The sequence below is a fragment of the Panthera uncia genome (genome assembly GCF_023721935.1).
Source record: "Panthera uncia isolate 11264 chromosome B2 unlocalized genomic scaffold, Puncia_PCG_1.0 HiC_scaffold_24, whole genome shotgun sequence".
In the NCBI taxonomy this organism is placed as follows: Eukaryota; Metazoa; Chordata; class Mammalia; order Carnivora; family Felidae; genus Panthera; species Panthera uncia.
Genome location: NW_026057580.1, coordinates 92,079,959 through 92,099,778, shown reverse-complemented (window position 1 = coordinate 92,099,778; position 19,820 = coordinate 92,079,959). Strand labels below are relative to the sequence as shown.

General features: G+C 41.2%; 1 protein-coding gene across 3 annotated transcripts in view; it reads left to right on the top strand.

The window, feature by feature from the left end:
- Nucleotides 1-19,820, top strand: part of IL20RA (interleukin 20 receptor subunit alpha) — a 36,095-nt gene that overhangs the window by 3,322 nt on the left and 12,953 nt on the right. For 2 of the 3 annotated variants that reach the window (XM_049654434.1, XM_049654433.1), the window contains exon 2: nucleotides 17,882-18,017. In XM_049654434.1, coding sequence (XP_049510391.1) covers nucleotides 17,882-18,017 — 136 coding nt within the window. Of the gene's footprint in view, nucleotides 1-1,490; nucleotides 1,677-17,881; nucleotides 18,018-19,820 lie in introns of all 3 variants that reach the window. The other variant, XM_049654432.1, reaches the window with a different exon arrangement.

Below are 19,820 nucleotides of genomic sequence, written 5' to 3'. Positions count from 1 at the left end.
ACTGCTCTGCTGGCCTTTTTCCAGTTTCTAGAACAAAGCCAAACCACTTTTCATCTCAGAGAAATGAGATACTTGTAGTTCCCTCTGCTAGAGTGCTCCTACCCACTCTAGCCCCAGCTAACTGCTTGCTCACACTTGGCATCTCACCTCCAATATGCCTTCATCAAGGAGATCTCCCCAAAATCCCTGAAGAAAGAAAAAAATATGGAGTTTATTATGTCTGTGAACAAATGAGCCTAACTTTAGTTTTGGAGCTTTTGGATTACAGTCTAAATATTACTACTACGCCTATCTATGCTTATTAGACTAATATACTATAATTAGCACGGTGAAGGTATTTGTTGAAGTGTCTCTTCTCTGATATCAACACAGCAGCATTTGGGTATTCTGTTTCATGAGAAGTTATTTGTACACACACAGACGATTCCGGTGAACTAACAAAATTCCCTTCATTATTTTTTTTAGCTTTTCCTTTTGAAATAATTTGAGGCTTACAAAAAAAGTTCCAGAAACAGAAGGGTTTCCATAAATCCCTTACCCAGTTTCTCCCGAGTTTAGCATCTTACATAACCATTGTACAATGTTCGGAACCCGGACATTAACTTTGGTATAATACATTCACTGAACCGTAGACCATGCTCACGTTTCAACAATGTTTCCATTGAGGCTCTTTTTCTGTTCCAGAATCCCGCTTTACATTTAGCTGTCATTGTCCCCTTTGTGTCCTCCAATCTATAACAGTTCCTCATGCCCGTGACACTTTGGAGTGCCATCTTTTCCTTAACGTGTCCCTCCATTTGGGTTCATCGGATGTCTCTTCATGTTTAGAGTGAGGTTATTCCTCTGGAGCAAATTGTGTTGTCTTTCTCAGCGCGTCATAGCCAAGGATTTATGATATCAATGTCTTCTTGGTGGTGGTGTTGACCTTGATCACTTGGTTAAGGTGGTGTCTGCAGGGATTCTCACTGCAGTTACTGTTACGTTGGAGCAGACATGAGGTAATTTCTTGTATCTTTGCATGGCTTCCACACTTATCAGCTGAGGCTCATCCCCAGCCTGTCTGGAGAAAATCATGTGCCTCAGATCCAAGCATGTAGCTGTAGACATCATCAGCCTCAGTCTTCAAAATGTGTGCACCCAGTGCCTATAACTATGTATTGATCTTCCTGTAGAATAAATTCAAGAAAGGCAGTATTCACACTCCAGAGAATAAGTAAAGAGATTTGTTACCTCTGGCAGGTGGTGTGGTATAGGAACAAGGGGGTAGGGATGAGGGGGGAGTGACAGTTCTGAGTGTAACTTTTCGTATAGCTCTGGCTGTCAGAGCCATGGGTAGGACATACATTTTCCATTGAAACATAAACTCTGGACAAAGGAATAGGTAGATGGGATTATTAGTATTATAAAGTAAATACGTTAGCATAAGCATTTCAACATAAAACATTATGCTATTTTTATAACATTTTATTTTATTTATTTTTAATTTTAAGGTTTCTTTATTTTGAGAGAGAGAGCATGCACAAGCAGATGAGGGGCAGAGAGAAGGAGAGACAGAATCCCAAGCAGGCTCCACACCATCAGCACAGAGCCCAGTGTGGGGTTCAAACTCACAAACTATGAGATTGTGACCTGAGCTGAGATCAAGAGTCCGATGCTTAGCCAACTACGCCACCCAGGTGCCCCTATTTTAATATTTTAAATAAATAAAACTGCATATTTGTGTGTTGCCTTTGCTAGTGCTTGGCATAGTACTTTTCATAAAATACTACTCAGTAAATTTGCCTTTTTTGCTTAAAAGCACCTTTCGTTACATACATGTTATTTTTAAAATGATTTTCTATTTGCATCTTTTTCTTCTTTGCACAGCTTTACCAGGTATTACTGACATATTCACTTCCATGATTATTTTAAAAAAAGAAAAAGACATCTTAGAATCAGCTGCAGCTTAATGTAGCATGTATTTTAACGAGTCAAAGCATTTTATCCATCTTATTAACATAACACTCATGCTATGATTGTGATATTCTGACAGCACTGTTACTTGTTCTCGGTCCACATTTATGATTATCTGACACAAATGCTGATACCAGAAAAATGAATTAAATCACTATAACCAATTCCAGGATGTGTCAATTACTTATAAAATTGGAGGACAAGAAAACTTTAGGAAAAAATTGCTGGCTGGAGACATTAAAATTAAATCCTTCCTCTGCTTTAGCTTCAGAATTCCTTTGGGTATAGAAACCTGGGGGTGACAGGCCGTTCAAGTCCCATCCAGCTGCTTCTCCAGTGAATCTCCTTGGTGGCATTACTTCCAGGTCATTGCCTGTCTGCTATTTGAGTACCTGTCATTATGGGCAACTCACTGCATGGCACCCAAGACGGGATGTGCTGTCATCGCAGACTTCCTACCGTGAAAATGTTCTTCCATATAATGAGCTAAGTTCTTAATCTCTTTGACCTTCACCCATTCCTGGTGCTCGCTGTATGCTGCTAAGGCCATGCGGGACGAGCTGTGCAGGTAACAGGATGTAGCCATCTGTGTCTTCTTTCCTCTCCGCTAACCACCTTCCCCGTTATGTCATGCCAGCCTCTCTCTCCTGGTCTTTCTAGTATGTGTGTGTTCCAGTTTGTCTGCAAGCTCCCAGGCTGCCTCCGCGTAGATCGTGATGACATGGCTGGTCTACTATATTCAAAGCCCTACACCTGGCGTGTTTGTTCTTAAATAACTCAGCTTCAGGTTCTTGGTGAACACAGGGTTCCTGATGCCTATAAGGTGCCCTCGTTTTCTCTGTTCTCCTCTCCTAGGAGACACAGACTCTGACCCCTCATGTAAACTCAGACTTTCATATGAAGACAATCTCACTTTGCGAAAGTGGTTTCCTTTCTGTTGGCTTCTCAGAGTATAGAGGATGGAAATATGGCGTAACGTTTCATCTAGAGCTTGTGAGGTCTGTGATGGGGGTCTTTGGATACCTTTTCCCGGAGAAAATTTTTGCTGATTATCTATTCGACTCTGGTTCTGTTTTTTTGCCTGTGATGGTCACCGCGTTACACATTGAGCCACAAAACAGCTTCCACACAGATACACGCTGCTTTCCCAAATGCCAGCTTTACGTCCAGTCACAGAGAAAGAACATAATTTTTCATGTACAGATTTGTCAGTAAATTGTCCTTATACTTCCAGATTGTCAACATGTATACTATTCATTCAGCCTTCTCAAAGTTCCAGCCCATACAGTTACATTTGTATTTTGGTGATATGAGGGTTTTTTTGGTAACTGCGTCGTCCTAGTTAAAGCATTTGTTTCCATCATTTCCCCCATTTAAATTATCTCCTACGTCAGTCCCCTCATCTTTACTTTCTAGAGGTTCGGCAGCCCTTAAGGAATTTATCATTCTCTTCAATAAGCATCGTGTTCATTTTTGAGGAACGATAGAAGTGAGCAAATGACACCTCCTAGATTAGTTTTCTAAGGCCGCCATAACAAAATACTACCAATTGGTGGCCTAAAATAATGTAAATTTATTATCTCATGTTTCTGGAAGTTAGAAGTCTGAAATCAAGATATGGGCAGCTCTCCTTCTGAGAGCCGTGAGGGAACATCTGTTCCAGACCCCTCTCCTAGCCTCTGGTGGTTGCTGGCCATCTTTGGCCTTCCTTGGCTTGTTGAACATCCTTCCAATTCTCTGCCTTCATATGGCACTCTCCCTGTCTCTTCACATAATCTTCTCTCTTTGTGTCCAAACTTCCCCTTTTTATAAGGATGCCAGCCATATTGGATTAGGGCCGACCCTAATGACCTCTTTCTAACTGATCATCTCTACAAGGACCCTATACCTAATTACAGTTACTTTATGAGGTACTGGGGGTTAGGATTTCAGCATACTTCTTTTGGGAGGCACAATTGAATTCATACCCTCACAGGCTCACAGGGCAGTGAGCACAGGCTCATAGGGCAGGATCCATGAGCTTGGCTTCTAAGGTGGAGAAAAGCGACCTTTTCATCCCCATGCATCGGCTCTCCTCTTCAACATGGCCACTGCCGAAGGACAACTTTCCTGGGAGCGTCATGCCTGGAAGCCTCCCCTGAGAATGTTGAAGGCAGAGACGAGGTCTTCTCTTGTATGTTCCATAACATGAACATAAGAGAGAGCCACTATCTTGTAATATACACAAATGTTGAATTTTTATTTTGTAAACCTAAAACGAAGATAATGTTATAGGTCAATTATACCTCAATAAAAATAAAAAGGGAAAGCCATCAATAGGTATGTAATAAAGACAGTGAAGTTTAAATTTCTTCAGCAGAGGGGCTCACTCTCCTGAGATCTCTACCTCCGGCTTCTCTGAGGGGCACTTCAACTACAAAATCCTCACCCTTGATCCAACAAGGACCATTTTCATATTTCAGGTTAACTATCCATCTAATTCCAAGCCAGCCCTCCTCCTCCAATTTTGATTAAAATATATGTGTTTCAAAAGGCCCACTAAATTATCTACTAAATGCTCTACTTTGTTATTAAAAATTAGCTCCTAATTTCTAAGTGCAAAATAGAATATTGCATTCAGCTCAGGAGCAAATAACTTAGGGGGATAAGGTAGCTGAGGTGATCAGATTTAATGAAGAAGAATTACCTTAACAGCCCATGCATCCATTTGGAGTTTCCAGGAGTTAATATATAACTTAACACACTGTGATTTTTAAATAATTTTCTTTTGAACACTTGTTATTCATGCAATGTCATTCATTCATATATATCGGGAAGAGGTCTAGACACTGAGGTGAGCAAGAAAACAAGGTCTCTTTCTTCACAGAGCTTTCGGTCTCAGACAGGTAATCACATCAAGGTATAAATGCCAGGGGCATCTGGGTGGCTCAGTCTGTTAAGCATCCAACTCTCGGTTTTGGCGCAGGTCACGATCTTGAGGTTTGTGAGTTTGAGCCCTGCATCAGGCTCTGTGCTGACGGTGCAGAGCCTGCTGGGGATTCTCTCTCTCCCTCTCTCTCTGCCCCTCCTGTTCCCTCTCTCTTTCAAAATAAATAAATAAGCCTAAAGAAAATAAAGTATAAATGCCAGAATTGAGAAGACCAAGCTCTTTACAAGCACAGGGGTGCCTGGGTGGCTCAATGGGTTAAGCGTCTGACTCTTGATTTCGGCCTAGGCAGTGATCTCACGGTTTGTGAGTTCAAGCCCCTCTTCAGGCTCTGTGCCAACAGCATGGAGCCTGATTGGGATTCATTCTCTCTCTCTCTCTCTCTCTCTCTCTCTCTCTCTCCCTCTCTCTGTCTCTGTCTCTGTCTCTGTCTCTGTCTCTCTCTCAAAAAAAAAAAAACAACTTTAAAAAAAAAGCACAGAACAAGGTAACCAATTGAGTCTAGAAGTCAGGCAGGGCTTCCAATAAAAAGGGTCCTTTAAACTGAGATTTACAAGAGTTGCTGGTGTGTGTATATATACATACATATATATGTATGTATACATACATATGTATGTATACATACATATATATGTATGTATGTATACATACATATATATGTATGTATATGTGTACATAAAATTTTATATATATCAATTCACATTTGCCCTACTTGAGAAAAGATACATTAGAAAAGCAATGAGATTTCAAAGTAAATGTCTTAGTATGAACAAATACTTCAAACACTTTTAGGGGCCCTTGGGTGGCTGTGAGTTGGGCATCTGACTTTGGCTCAGGTCATGATCTCACAGTTCATGAGTTCAAGCCCCGCATCAGACTCTGTGCTGATGGCTCAGAGCCTGGAGACTGCTTCAAATTCTATATCTCCTGCTCTGTCTGCCTCCCCCACTCATGCTGTGTCTCTGTCTCTCTCAAAAATAAATAAACATTTAAAAAAAATTTTTTTTAATGCTTTTAGGAAAAACAAAATTCAATAAATAGTTCTAGGTAGGCTGGCATCCATATTATATAAAATAATATCATTCAATATAAATTAAGGTCTTTTTCATTTAAAATTTTAGCAGGAAAATACAGGCATATCTAATTTTATTGCACTTTGTAGATAGTCCAGTTTTTACAAATTGAAGATTTGTGTCAACCCTGTGTCGAGCAGGTAAGTCTATCAGTGCATTTTCCCAGCCACGTTTGTTCATTTTGTGTCTCTGTATCACATTTTGATAATTCTTGCAATATTTCAAGCTTTTCAGTTATTGTTATATTTCTTATAGTTCTCAGTGATCTGTGATCAGTGGTTGTGACTTGCTGAAAGCTTAGAGGATGGTTAGCATTTTTTAGCAATAAAATATTTTTAATTAAGTTGTGTACATTTCTATTTCTATTGAACACTTAATAGACAACAGTATAGTGTTAACATAACTTTTATATCCACTGGGAAACCAAAAAAGCTAAATCCTGCTCTAAGCATAGACAGTCTATAAATTACTAGATAGTTAATATTCTTTTTTCACACCTATAGTTCTTTCTTATATACTTTTCAGTTCTTTTTTTTTTTTTTTTTTTTTTTTTTTATAAAACTACACATCAACAAACAAGAAGTGGGCAGGAGTAGGAAGCTTCATAGCTGTAGGACGGCCTGACTTCAAGGTCATTGGCAACCTCAAGTCACTGTGGTCTGTGGGGCTCTTTGCAATACTGAATCAAACCACAAACAATTATCAAAAGGCACAATTGTTACAGCTGTGGTTTTGCAAGCTAGGGCTTCTGTCCTCGGTGCTATTTCCCACTTCCTTAATCAACACAGTCCTTTGAAGGCCCTGTTAGCTTTAGTGAGCAAAGGCAGTGTCTTAATTGATCCACTCAGTTGTTCATGGACAAGTTCCAAGGCCGTGAGTGCAACAGTGCCTTTGATTCTTCCTTGTGCGTGGACTCTTCGTGGTTGCTCTGCTTTTCTCATCACCAGTGTTCTTTTTTTTTTTTTTACATCTTGTGGCCGTTAAGGACCTAAAAGAGCTGATCTTCAGTGTGGCCTAAGCAGCACGTGCAACGTCTGTTCATTTTATTGCATATAGTTACACAACTTCAAGGCGTAATTCAACCCTACTCTAGTCATTCTCGAAAATATCAAAGCATCTACCTGTCACTAGAGAGGAGAGCTAGCCTAGTGAAAAAAATTTACCTGATTGTTTTTGATGGCTACTGTCTGCTTCCATCCTTGTCTTGTTCAGCAGGAAAATCTGAGATCGCAATTGCGACCACACTCATCAACCTCATTTCCCTCAAAATTCCAGTCTACAGTGAACAGAAGCAAATACTAATAACTACTTCCAAATTTCCACTAATTATTTTTGAAACTCTCTTACTTTTTACATGTTTTTCCCCCATTTTTAGGTTGGTGATTTTCCCTCTGAAAATTTCAAGTGATGAAGGTATTGACAAAAGAATGGCTTCTGTGAGAATATAAAGAAATACTAGTTGTGAAAATGATTTGAACAATAAAGTCGATGATAGTTAATGAATACCTGCTGATTCAACTTGGAATTCCCAGTAGCTATTCTTTCTAATACCTTAGTGGTCCCAAATGGTTTGCCTTTGACTCTGTTCTTACTTTCATTTCCTTTCTGAGGCAAGTTATCAATAGTATAGACTCCAACCCACATTTGAATCTACCTTACTTTTCCAGATACTATGATGTTCATCATTACAAATCCAGCTACTTTAGAGAGATCACAAAATGTGGAGAAAATCAAGTTCCTGTCCTTAAAAGGCTGATTTCTAAAAACGAAAGGAAGACATTTATATGAGAGATGATATAAGGTAGTGTGACTGGTTTTCTAACAGCAGGGCTGACATATTCAAGTTAATGGTGTCTTCAAAATAGGCATTTTAGAAGGCAATGTACAAAATATCTCACAACAATGTATTTCGTAAGCTCCTCTTTTCAGAGTTCCGGGTAGAGCCTGCATACTTTGGTCAGAATAACCCATTAAGTGGCAAACCTTCATCTTGGAGATGGGATTTAATTTTCAAATGCATTCCAAGCCATTTCCAACAAACTTGGGTAATCAAGATGAGAAGTCAGGTTATGGTTTTGCAAAAACAAGGTGTGATTATAAAAAAAAAAAAATGAGATGGAAATATTTGTATGTTTTTAAGTTGCCTTTGAAAACAATTATAGCTGAAAGGAAGTGTGCCCTAAATGCCACGAGCTGAGCAGTGCCCTAGCAATAATTATAAACCCTCCCACAGGAACTACATGGAAGATGCACACTGTCTTTGATGGGTCAACTCCAATCTCCTTATTTTAGGAAGTCATCTCGACCTTAAAGGCCTCCTTGCTATCGAGAACCGACAGCAATAGTCAAAAACATGTTTAAGCACATAAATTTATTTACTGAGGTGTGGCTATAAAGAAATAACACCGCTTTTTCTGTATGACTTATGCATCACTCATCCACATAAATGTTCACATACCTGGCAGGGAAAGCATATATTGATGGATCATGTCCCAGATTCAGATCCTATCTGCTCCTTGAGAGCAGGGCCTTCTGTGTGTTTCCCTCCTCTACTGCCCTAGCGCCTGTCAGCACTCTTTCTAGCACACGGTAGGTACCTAGTAAACATGTTGAATGAATGATATGACTATGTACAGTTCCACCAGGAAAAGCTTCAATGAAGAAGAGATACTTGGGTTTTCCTCATTGGATTTCTTATATCTCTCCTTAGAAGCAATCATCTATGACATGCAAAATCTATAATGATCATACAATCCCTTCTTCCTGCAACTGTGTTCTCAGGATCATTTCTGAAAGGCAGTAGGCAAGTGGCCTACTATAGGAGCCCAGTCATGGTCAGAACACTTGAACTCAACCAAGGATCCCTCCAAATGGCTGAATAACCATGGACAAATCATTCAGCCTCTCTGGGGCTCTGTCTATTCATCTGTAAAGTGAGAATAGTTAACTATCGAGGACAACACTGAGCTAATAATGATTGAGCTCTTTCTTTGTGCCGGGCACTGTTCCAAGAGGTCTATGGAAAGAATCTTATTTTTTTTTTAGCGTTTATTTATTTTTGAGAAAGAGAGACAGAATGTGAGCAGGGAGGGGCAGAGAGAGAGGGAGACACAGAATCTGAAGCAGGCTCCAGGCTCTGAGCTGTCAGCACAGAGCCCGACCTGGGGTTTGAACTTATGAACCGTGAGATCATGCCCTGAGCTGAAGTCGGACGCTTAACTGACTGAGCCAACCAGGCGCCCTGGAAAGAATCTTATTTAATCATCCCATCAAACCTATGAAGCAGATAGTATTATTTTGTTTTATAAAGAGGAAATTGAGGTGCAGACATAAATAACTAACGTGGGGATGCACGACTGGTAAGTGGTAGAGAAGGGAGTGGACCCCAGTGTAGCTCTAGAACTCTTGCCCTTAGAACTTCTCTCTGACCAACTCACATAATCAATTACTAGAAGCCAGAGAGAGAGGGCCAGCGACCACCCTATATAATGTACACTATTATTAGAGAGAAAAGTGAGGGAGCACACACATCTGGCAGAGAGTGGGCAAAGATACAGTAGAGAAATAACAGTGGAGATGGTGGTTAAGGGAAAATCATCAAGTTTACAGGAACTAATGTTAACACCAAACCATGCTCTTGCCTTTATAGACAGCTGCATATCTTTTCTTAGGTACATAGTTCCTGACTCACATTTTAAGGGCTGTTGTTAGATGACTGATTTTTAAGAACACTTGATATATAATTAAGGAGGGGAAGAGAGAGGAGTTAACAATTTTCAGGAGAGATGATTTACAACTTGAGACAAAAGAAAATCTGCTTTTCCTTTCGGCATGGTGACGTTAGAACAATATGTAAGGGATTGCATCAATGCATAAAAGCAGCAATGCTGTTTGGCTCTCACTTGGTGTGTTCAGGATGAGTTATTTACAGCTTTTGCTTCCCGAAATTAGTTAATCACCCTCTGGTGCTTTTTCTTACCTCTTTTAACCTCACTCCCCACAGAAAGGATAGATACAAACATGTTAAGGTATTTTCCTATTTCAAAAGATACAATAGGTAGCAGCCACTTGTCATGCATGGGCTACTGTTCCTTCATTCAAAAGGATCTGTTGAAGGGCTTCTGAGTGGCTCGGTCAGTTAAACATCCGACTTGGGCTCAGCATGATCTCACGGTCCGTGAGTTCGAGCCCCGCGTCAGGCTCTGCGCTGACAGCTCAGAGCCTGGAGCCTGCTTCGGATTCTGTGTCTCCCCCTCTCTCTGCCCCTCCCCTGCTCTCTTGCTCTCGCTCTCTCTCAAAAATAAAGCTAAACATTAAGAAAAATCGTCTGTGGAGTGTCTGCTGCTGGTGATGATTCCCTGGGTACAATGTAGGTTTACCAAGGCGGTTTCAAGGTACCACCACCAAGATTTGGCAGTTCAGGGTGTTCCATCCCCATTCAGTGCACATGTGCTTCTGGGTCCTGCCCCGTCTCCAGGATTTATGTGAGTCCCACCAGCCCCTGCTTAGTTCAGTTCAAAAACATTCATTCACCAGGCACTGGGGCTACGAAGACTGTAAGTCATGGAGTCCAGTGTCCAACAGCTCAGAGCGTGGTGATTCCTTCGCCCTGCTCCAGCTTCAGAAGGAGAGAGGGGACTGGGAACTGGAGACTGTCTCTGGGCAAGGCTGGGCCGGGTGTCCTCTGTGCTGAGGTCCCCTAGTTAGTCATAGGCTTGAGAAACTTGAATGGCCCCAAAGGGGAACCCACCAGAGGTGGATGCCTTTGACTGTTGAGCCTCTTACAGCCTGGTTGTTTGCCTCACTGCTGAATGAACATACAGTCTATGATAGGAAAGTCATAATGCCTCAGCCCCCAAAGACAGAGGTTTGGGTAACCCTGAGCCTGAGTACCCTGACCCTTCGTGAGTTCGCTCTGAAAACCTCCCCACTTTTGGTGGGTGTTCATCAGGCACTAATTTATGCATAGGCTTTTCCCACAGTGCAGCAAAATGGAAATATCTTTTACTGTCAGGCATATAGTTAAAACTGCAGCATTCTTGCAGGGATGTAGTATTAGCTTTGAGGCCACTAGAAAATGTTACATACCACTGCGCTACACCTGAGACCTGTATCTATACAAGGTATTGGAAAACTCCGTGTGCCAGTCCAACAGCTTTATGATTTAGGATGTGAAATGGACGGAATGTCAGGGAATCGGACCTGTACTTACAGGCCATAAATCTATGTGGAAAAAAAATGCTTTTGTCACCCATAAGCTGGCACATGACTCCTGATATTAATGTGGGTGTGACATATTTTCACTTCAGTGTTGAATAAATTATCTTATCAGTACTGGCAGAGTAGAAAAATGACTTATGGCAATTTAAATGCTTACTCAGGGGTGTCTTCTTTATGTTTTCCAAACTTGAAACAAACATAGTACCTAAAACCTTCACAAAGATTTTAAAACCCCAAAAAAACACTAGTTATCGATCATTTTCATTAAAGTGTGCCATTTCTTCTTTAAAAAATGCTGATTCTAGGGGCTCCTGGGTGGCTCTGTCGGTTAAGCATCCGACTTCGGCTCAGGTCATGATCTCGCAGTTCATGGGTTCGAGCCCCGCGTCGGGCTCTGGGCTGACAGCTCAGAGCCTGGAGCCTGCTTTGGATTCTATGTCTCCCTCTCTGTCTGCCCCTCCCCCGCTCATGCTCTGTCTCTCTCTCTCAATAATAAATAAATGTTAAAAAAAAATTTTAATGCTACTTCTATTCTATTCTATTCTATTCTATTCTATTCTATTCTATACTTTGCATCATCAAAACAGATAAAAGGCAAGTATTCCTTGATAAATCCTCATTTGTTAACTTAGCTTTCATAACATAGTAATGCTGTTGCTGATGAGACTCTTGTAGCTCTGCTTCATCAGGAGGTCCTGTTGTTTCTACTTTGAAAACAGGGCTGCGAGCTGCCCCCTCCCCCCCCATCTCCATATCTACAGCCAGCATCTGGGGGCAAGCCCATCCTTCCTCACTAAGACTGCTGTAATGATGGTCTTGCTGGTCTCTCCAGTTCTGTTCTTGCCCCCATCAGATCTTTTTTCCCCCCAGTAATGAAGTAATCTATTTGAAAGGTAAATAGGCTCAGGGCATCCCCGACTGAAAAGGCTTTAATGCTTTCCCACTGAATTTCAAATGTAATCCAGACTCCTTCCCAGGGCTCGCAGAGATGGGGACTCTAGCCCCTTTGTACTTCAGTTTCATCTTGGCCACTCTCCTCTTCCTCACTTTTTTCCCAAACACACCGGTCTTTTTCTTTTTAGTGTTTATTTATTTATTTTTGAGAGACTATGAGCAGGGGGAGAGGCAAAAAGAAAGAGACACGGAAGATCCCAAGCAGGGTTGCGCTGTCAGTGCAGAGCCCGTCGCGGGGCTCAAACTCACGAACCATGAGATCAGTAGCTTAACCGACTGAGCTACTCAGGCGCCCCTCAAACACACTGGTCTTTCGATCTCGGTCCAAGGAGCTGTCTTTTGGGATGACATTTTTCCTATCTCAGGGACCTTTGCCTGCCCTCCCAGCCCAAGCTGGCTCCTAAGACCCTATCTGAGTAGGTTCTGTGACCCACTGCTCCAACCTTGTTCCCTTTCATAGCCTGATCACCAAATTTATGAGTACATGTTTGTTCATTCGGCGACGAGTACATTGTTAACATTGTCCCTCTTCTTTCTAGTCTGGGAACTCTAGTCAGGAGCACATCTGTATTCACCACGAGATATCTACATAGTAGCCCCTGTATTCATTTCCTGGGGCTTCCTTAACAGAGTACCGTAGCATGGGTGGCTTAAAACGTTTATTCTTACGGTTCTGGAGGTAGAATTACAAAACCAAGGTGTTGGCAGGGTTGTGCTCCCTCAGAAGCCTCTAGAGGACATTGCTTCTTTGCTTCTTTCAACTCCTGGTAGTCCCAGGCGTTGCTTGGCTGGTAGAGCATCACTCCAGTCCTCCATTTGCAAAGAGCGTTCTCCCTGTGTCGCTGTGTCTTCATATGCTCTTGTAAGGACACCAGTCATATTGGATTAGGAGACCTCTCTACTCCAGTATGATCTCATCTTAACTACTTAACTGCTTAAGTTAACTACTTAACTACTAAGGACTTCAGTATATCTTTTTTGGGGAGAACACAATTCAACTTGTAATAGCACCTAACAAATATTAGTTGAATGAATAAATAAAATGACGACTGAACCGAAATTTCTCATCAGTATAAGGGGGATTGACTACAGTGTATTCTGTATAGGAGACAAAGAGCTAAAGCCCAAGGCCAAAGGAAGATACACATATTTCTACATCTTTAAGTGTTACTGTGGTTTCAAATTGATAGACGGGATGTACTCAACAACTAAAAAGACACCAGAATAGACTCAAACACAGCCTTCTAAAAATCTGTTTTTCTGGTCACCATCGTTGTCCGGGGATTGTGTCAAAGCAGAAATAGAGTTCCTGGGGCGCCTGGGTGGCTCAGTCGGTTAAGCATCCGACTTTGGCTCAGGTCATGATATTCTTGTTCATGAGTTCAAGCCCTGTGTCGGGCTCTGTGCTGACAGCTCAGAGCCTGGAGCCGGCTTCGGATTCTGTGTCTCCCTCTCTCTCGGCCCCTACCCCACTTTCACACTGTCTCTCTCTCTCTCTCTCTCTCTCTCGCAAAAATAAATAAACATTAAAAAAATAGAATTCCTATTTGCATTCTGCAGGATCAGATATGGGCAGAAATAAAAGGAAATACTCTGAAAGGAAAAGGAACAGGGTTTCCTACTACAAGGTGTGGTGGGACCTAAAGAAATTTACTGACCACGTAAATATCAAATATTTATTAAAACTTAAATTATTTTATATATGAACATAAGATAATATGTGTTTTCTCATCAGTCTTCTCTTTGTTTAAATTCAGATAAGGATTAATTTGCAAAGAGGTAGCAGGTGAGTGAGGGGGTTAAGAGTAGGGGTTCTAAACCCAACTCCTCCACTTACTAGCTAGGTGAACTTGCACAACTTAATTTCTCTGTGCCTCAGTTTCCTCATCTGTATTATGGAGATGATAATAAGGGTACCTTCCATAGAGCTATTATGAGAATTGGATGATTTGGTTGTACAAAGCACATAGAATTGTGTCGGCTACATGGTAAGGATTCAATAAATGTTAGCTACTATTTTCATTATATGCTAGCCATTTGCTCACTTCAACTAAATACTATGGCATATAAAGGCTTTCATATTTATTATATTTTTTAGTCTTATGCAGAGCCACCTGGGTCACTCAGTCGGTTGAGTGCCCGACTTTGGCTCAGGTCATGATCTCACGGTTCATGGGTCCGAGCCCCGGGTCAGGCTCTATGCTGACAGCTCAGAGCCTGGAGCCTGCTTCAGATTCTGTGTCTCCCTCTCTCCCTGCTCCTCTCCTGCTCACACTCTGTCTCTCTCTCTCTCAAAAATAAACATTAAAAAATTTTTAAAGTCTTATGCAAATTGAGTTTTATTCACATACTATATCTACTATTAAAATAAAATCTCTTAGCCTGTCATGAATGGATCTCACTATCAACATAATTGTTAATCGTGCCTAAAGACCTCTCCTTACAACTCTTCTTTGCGGAAAGGTCAAACCTCACCATAGCAAGAAATATCTGTTTCCATTGATCAAAGATAACTCATTAAAATTCCATAATTAACAAATATTATAAATGATACAGGTAAATAAATCACTATCAACCCTCCCCCCACAACTGATAAATATCCATTTCTGGAAATAAAGGCAGACAGTCAAGATGTTAAGAAAGATGATTACATGGCTTAATTTACTCTGATAAAAAATGGTTCAGAAACTTGCAGACCATGTCATAACAAGGAATATTTTGTGTCCCGGTGTGACAGAGATGGGGGGTATACCAGAACGTGACCTCCTTTTTCATGCTTTGTTTCCCCCATGACAGTGACCGAGAAAATTAAGTTACATTAATTGGAATGAACAATCCATTTTTTTTATTCCAGCTTATTTCTTAAAAACTTTTAAAGTAGGTCTTAGAAATCTTGAGAATTCTGTCAATTGTTTATTTTCACTTCAGGATGAACAACTGAACATGACTCAGCCGGTTGTGTCCAACTTCGGTTCAGGGCATGATCTCACGGTTCATGAGTTTGAGCCCCACGTCAGGCTCTGTGCTGAGCCTGCTTCGCATTCTGTGTCTCCCTCTCTCTCTGCCCCTCCCCTGTTTGCACTCTGTGTGTGTGTCTCTCTGTCAAAAATAAATAAGCATTAAAAAAAAAAACTTAAAAATAAATTTAAAAATAAAGATGAACAGAAATCAGTGTTGTTGAAGATAAAGATTTGTATAGATTAAACACGGAGACATGTGCCTAGACTATAATATCTAGTATAACTTGTGTTTTATATCTCCAAACTCAAGTTGCCACAAACCAAATACTGTAGTTTCTTATCAGTTAGTTCTGTGAAGTCACGTTTTGGTAATATTTTCCATCTGTGATATTATAACACACGGTCTATTTTAATTTTAGTTCTTACAAGATGCTAACCACTCTTCACATGTATGTGTCATATAAACATATAGAACTACAGGTTTTAGATCTGAAAAGACCCTTTGGAGCTTTTTATGTTAAAAGTGTTCCTCACTTCTGAAGGGTTGAAAAGTACTATATTTCCTGGTACTGCCTCTCCATGTTCTCTGTTTCATCCTCCAAAATCTGATTAAAAATCAGAACCTATTGATAGCACAGAGCAGTACGAAATCACTGATAATTATTCACGGCCTATAATCTCCAGGAAAAAAAAAAAAGCCAATACCAGTTGAAACACAGTGGTTCCAAAGAGTTAAAAGGTTAGAAATCAAAGACGACATTGAGTAGGCTGTGTTTTTTGAGATCCTCTCTACTCCTACCAGACTCAAACCCACACAGTAATCAGCTGATAGGGCTTCTCTTTGAGTATTTAACTTTCTTCTTAAAAATAAAACAGATATTTTAAAAAATGATCAGGGTTAAAAGTAGGAGCCATTGTGCATATATGTGTATATAGCATATGCACATACACCCAAACACGTACTCAACCACCTATATTTTGGTTACTCTGCTATACGTTTAAAGAGCTTATTTTGGCTTAGAAACCGGGTTCTATGACAAAATTTAACTCTGAAGAATTTTTTTTCCTTTTCATTTGGTTTGTGGAGTTATAATATGTTGCATAGTCCTAATCTTAACCAATGATTACCCTCAGGATAAAGCTAATTTCCTTCTCCAAATTAGTCCCAGCAAATTTACACAAGAATTGTGAGACTTTAGCTAAGAATTGACCAGTCTTCGGTGAGTAGGCTAACTTTCATTTCCTAAGGTTGGATTGAAGGGTCAAAATTTGTTACTCTCCAAGTTCCATGACTAAAATGTGTATTTCTAATAAGATATGTTGTTTATAAAATCTGACTGTTTATTACCCAGGACTTTGTGATCTCTTCAATATCTTATTTTATTGAATTTTTAAAATTTGTTTATTTATTTTGAGAGAGTGAGAGAGAACGAGAGAGAGCGAGAGAGTGCATACAAACGGGAGGGGCAGAGAAAGAGAGGGAGACGGAGAATCCCAAGCAGGTTCTGCAGGGTCAGTGCGGAGCCCAGCTCGAAGCTCAATCTCTCGAAACGTGAGGTCATGATCTGAGTCGAAATCAAGACTCAGACGCTTAACTTACTGAGCCACCCAGGAGCCTCTCCAATATTTTAAATTAATATTTCGATTCTTACCTGTTACCAGTGATCTTTTTAATTTATTTTAATTCCAGGATCATCCTCGTTTTATTTGTCCTATGGAAGACTATCCTTTTATAAGAAACTACCCTCCACTTGCCTTTCGTCCTTTTCTAACTTGTTGGGAGTGACTCAATTCTTTATAATTTCTCTACAAAGAACTTCTAAAGGGAATCCTCTAGCATAGTTTTCGTTTTTTTTTTTTTTTTTTTTTTTTTTTGAGACAGAGAGAGACAGAGCATGAACGAGGGAGGGTCAGAGAGAGGGAGACACAGAATCGGAAACAGGCTCCAGGCTCTGAGCTGTCAGCACAGAGCCCGATGCGGGGCTCGAACCCACGGACTGCGAGATCATGACCTGAGCCGAAGTCGGACACTTAACTGACTGAGCCACCCAGGCGCCCCTAGCATAGTTTTCTTAGAGCACAGTTATGTGAAAATACCAGCATTTAATTAAATGCATTGTCTTCTTTCACTGCTTTATTTTCTAATTATGGCTTTATTCCATACTTCAGCAAAGCTGCCCCTAACGCCAACCTCCAAAACTCAAACCTGTCAGGGCCATCCATCCTAAGTTTTCTTTCTGTATCTAACAAATGAATTGTTTCAGTTATCTGCTGGTGCACAACAAACCACCGCAAAATTCAGTAGTTTAAAACAATCAGTTTATTATTTCTCACAAATCTGAGGGTTAACTGGTTCTTTTGCTGGTCTTATTTGGAGTCTCTCATGCAGCTTCAGTCTATGGCAGATGGGGCTAGAACGTCCGTGGTGGCTTCCTTCTGGCCCCCTGGTTGGAAAGGTGGGCCCAGCTGGGACCACTGAATGCTTCCCTCTTTGTTGGCCTCGTCATGTGATTTCTCCAGCAGAGTAGCCCAGCTTTTTACATGGCAGCTCAGGACGTTCCAAAGGGCAAAGGTAGAAGCTGCCAGACCTTCTTAAGCCTCAGTCCTGGACTTATTTCCGTCACGTTCTGTTGGTTGAAGTGAGCCATGGGGTCAGCTCAGGTTTGGGAGGAAATACACAGGACACGGGTCCCAGAAGGTGTGGCTTGTGGGGGCCATGTCTGAAGACCATCTACTACAGGGACTTTGTTTTCTTTTTTCTCCATTAAGACCTCAGTTCTTCTCTCCTTTTGCAGTTCCCTGCGTCTCTGGTGGTTTACCTAAGCCTACGAATATCACCTTCTTTTCCATAAACATGAGGAACATCCTACAGTGGAGTCCGCCAGAGGGTCTACAAGAAGCTGAACTTACTTACACTGTGCAGTATTTCATGTAAGTTAGTTCTTTTCCTTTTTGATAGTTTATACACATAAGACTCAGACACCTATTAATTGTGCAAAGATAAACCGTCTGTTGTATTAAGTAAGCATTTGGAAAAAAGAAAAGTTTTAGATATTTCATACTAAATTCTCTTGGGACGTTCTGCTAGATTAAATTAGGTAAACACTTCTTTGGGGCGCCTGGGTGCCTCAGTCGGTTGAGCGTCCGACTTCGGCTCAGGTCATGATCTCGCAGTCTGTGAGTTCGAGCCCCGCGCCGGGCTCTGTGCTGACAGCTCACAGCCTGGAGCCCGCTTCGGATTCTGCATCTCCCTCTCTCGCTGCCCCTCCCCCGCTCATGCTCTGTCTCTCTCTCTCTGTGAAAAATTAATAAACATTAAAAAAAAATTTTAAATAAAGAAAAACACTTCTTTGTGGAGACAGAAGCATTGGGTGCTTAGGCGAGGGAAAGTTACTTAAATGGAGGAAAGAAGTTGGTCAAAATGTTATTCTGCAGCTGAGCAAACAAGGAAATCCATCATCTCTGAAATGTCTAAACTTACGGTTACTGACAGACAATTTTAAGTGACACTGAGTGCAGAATTCTGTGCCACTAGCTCTTCCTATTAAAAATAGTAGTGCGACGGACATTTTCACATTGTATCCCTCCCTCAAAAGTCATTGAAAGCGAGAAAGAATGCAAAACAGATAGACTATGTCCATCTTCAAAGAAACAGAGGAAATGGCCAAACCCCAAGCCATAAACTATGAAGGATATAAGCCAAATACTGTGAAATCTGAAGGAAAACAACCACAGACACTGACAGTGTCTAATCTTCTTGAACTTCAACAGTAGAAGATAATTTTATACAAGAATCAATGTCATAGTACTAAGAGGCTTACCTAACAGTCTTAGGATGTGGAATCTAAGGATTTCCACCACCAGAAATTGAGGAAGTGTCCCCACGAGCCCCAGTTAGTGCCACAGAATGTCAGAGACAGAGGAGCTGAAAGGGATTCAAATGACATATCCACTGTATAGGCCCAGTCACCCTAGTGAGGTGGGTGCAGGAGGGAGGGGAGGTGACGATGGCTGGGAGGCAGCCTAGGGGGACCATGACTTACTGATGTGCCATGGGGCACATCAGCCTCCTGTAATTCCAAAACTTGAGGGTGAGCAGGCTCTCCAGCAAAGGGAATGATCTGATTTAGAGAACAGGTGTCTGACTTCCCACACTCCTATACCCATTCACTTAATATTCAGTAAATAGCTGGCCCTGTTCAAAGAGTAATAGTCCCACAGAACCTGGCACAGCATTTCTCCATAATTATTGGCAAAGGAGAAAGACAAAAAGAAGGAAGAGGAGGAGGAGGAAGAGAAGAGGGAGACAGAGAGGGAGAGGGAGAGGGAGAGGGAGATGACAACAGTGAAAAGTTCCTGAAAAGCTTTCTTATGGAAAAAGGAGAAAAATTCAGACAAATAAGTGTTCATAGTTTGAATCATACATAACATGATCTCTAATGGTAAGTCAGAAAGGAAGGAAGGAAGGAAGGAAGGAAGGAAGGAAGGAAGGAAGAAGATAGAGAAAGGGAAGGAGGGAGGGAAGAAGGAAGGAAGGAAGAGAGGGAGGGAGGAAGGAAGGAGGATAGAGAAAGGGAGGGAGGGAGGAAAAAGGAAGGAAGGGGAGGGAAGGGAAGGGAAGGGAAGGGAAGGGAAGGGAGAAGGGAAAGGAGGAAGGAAAAAGCAAACAGTCAAAGAAGAGATTCTAAAACAAAAGGAAGATTTTTTTTTTTTAAGGCAAGTGGGCAGAACTTA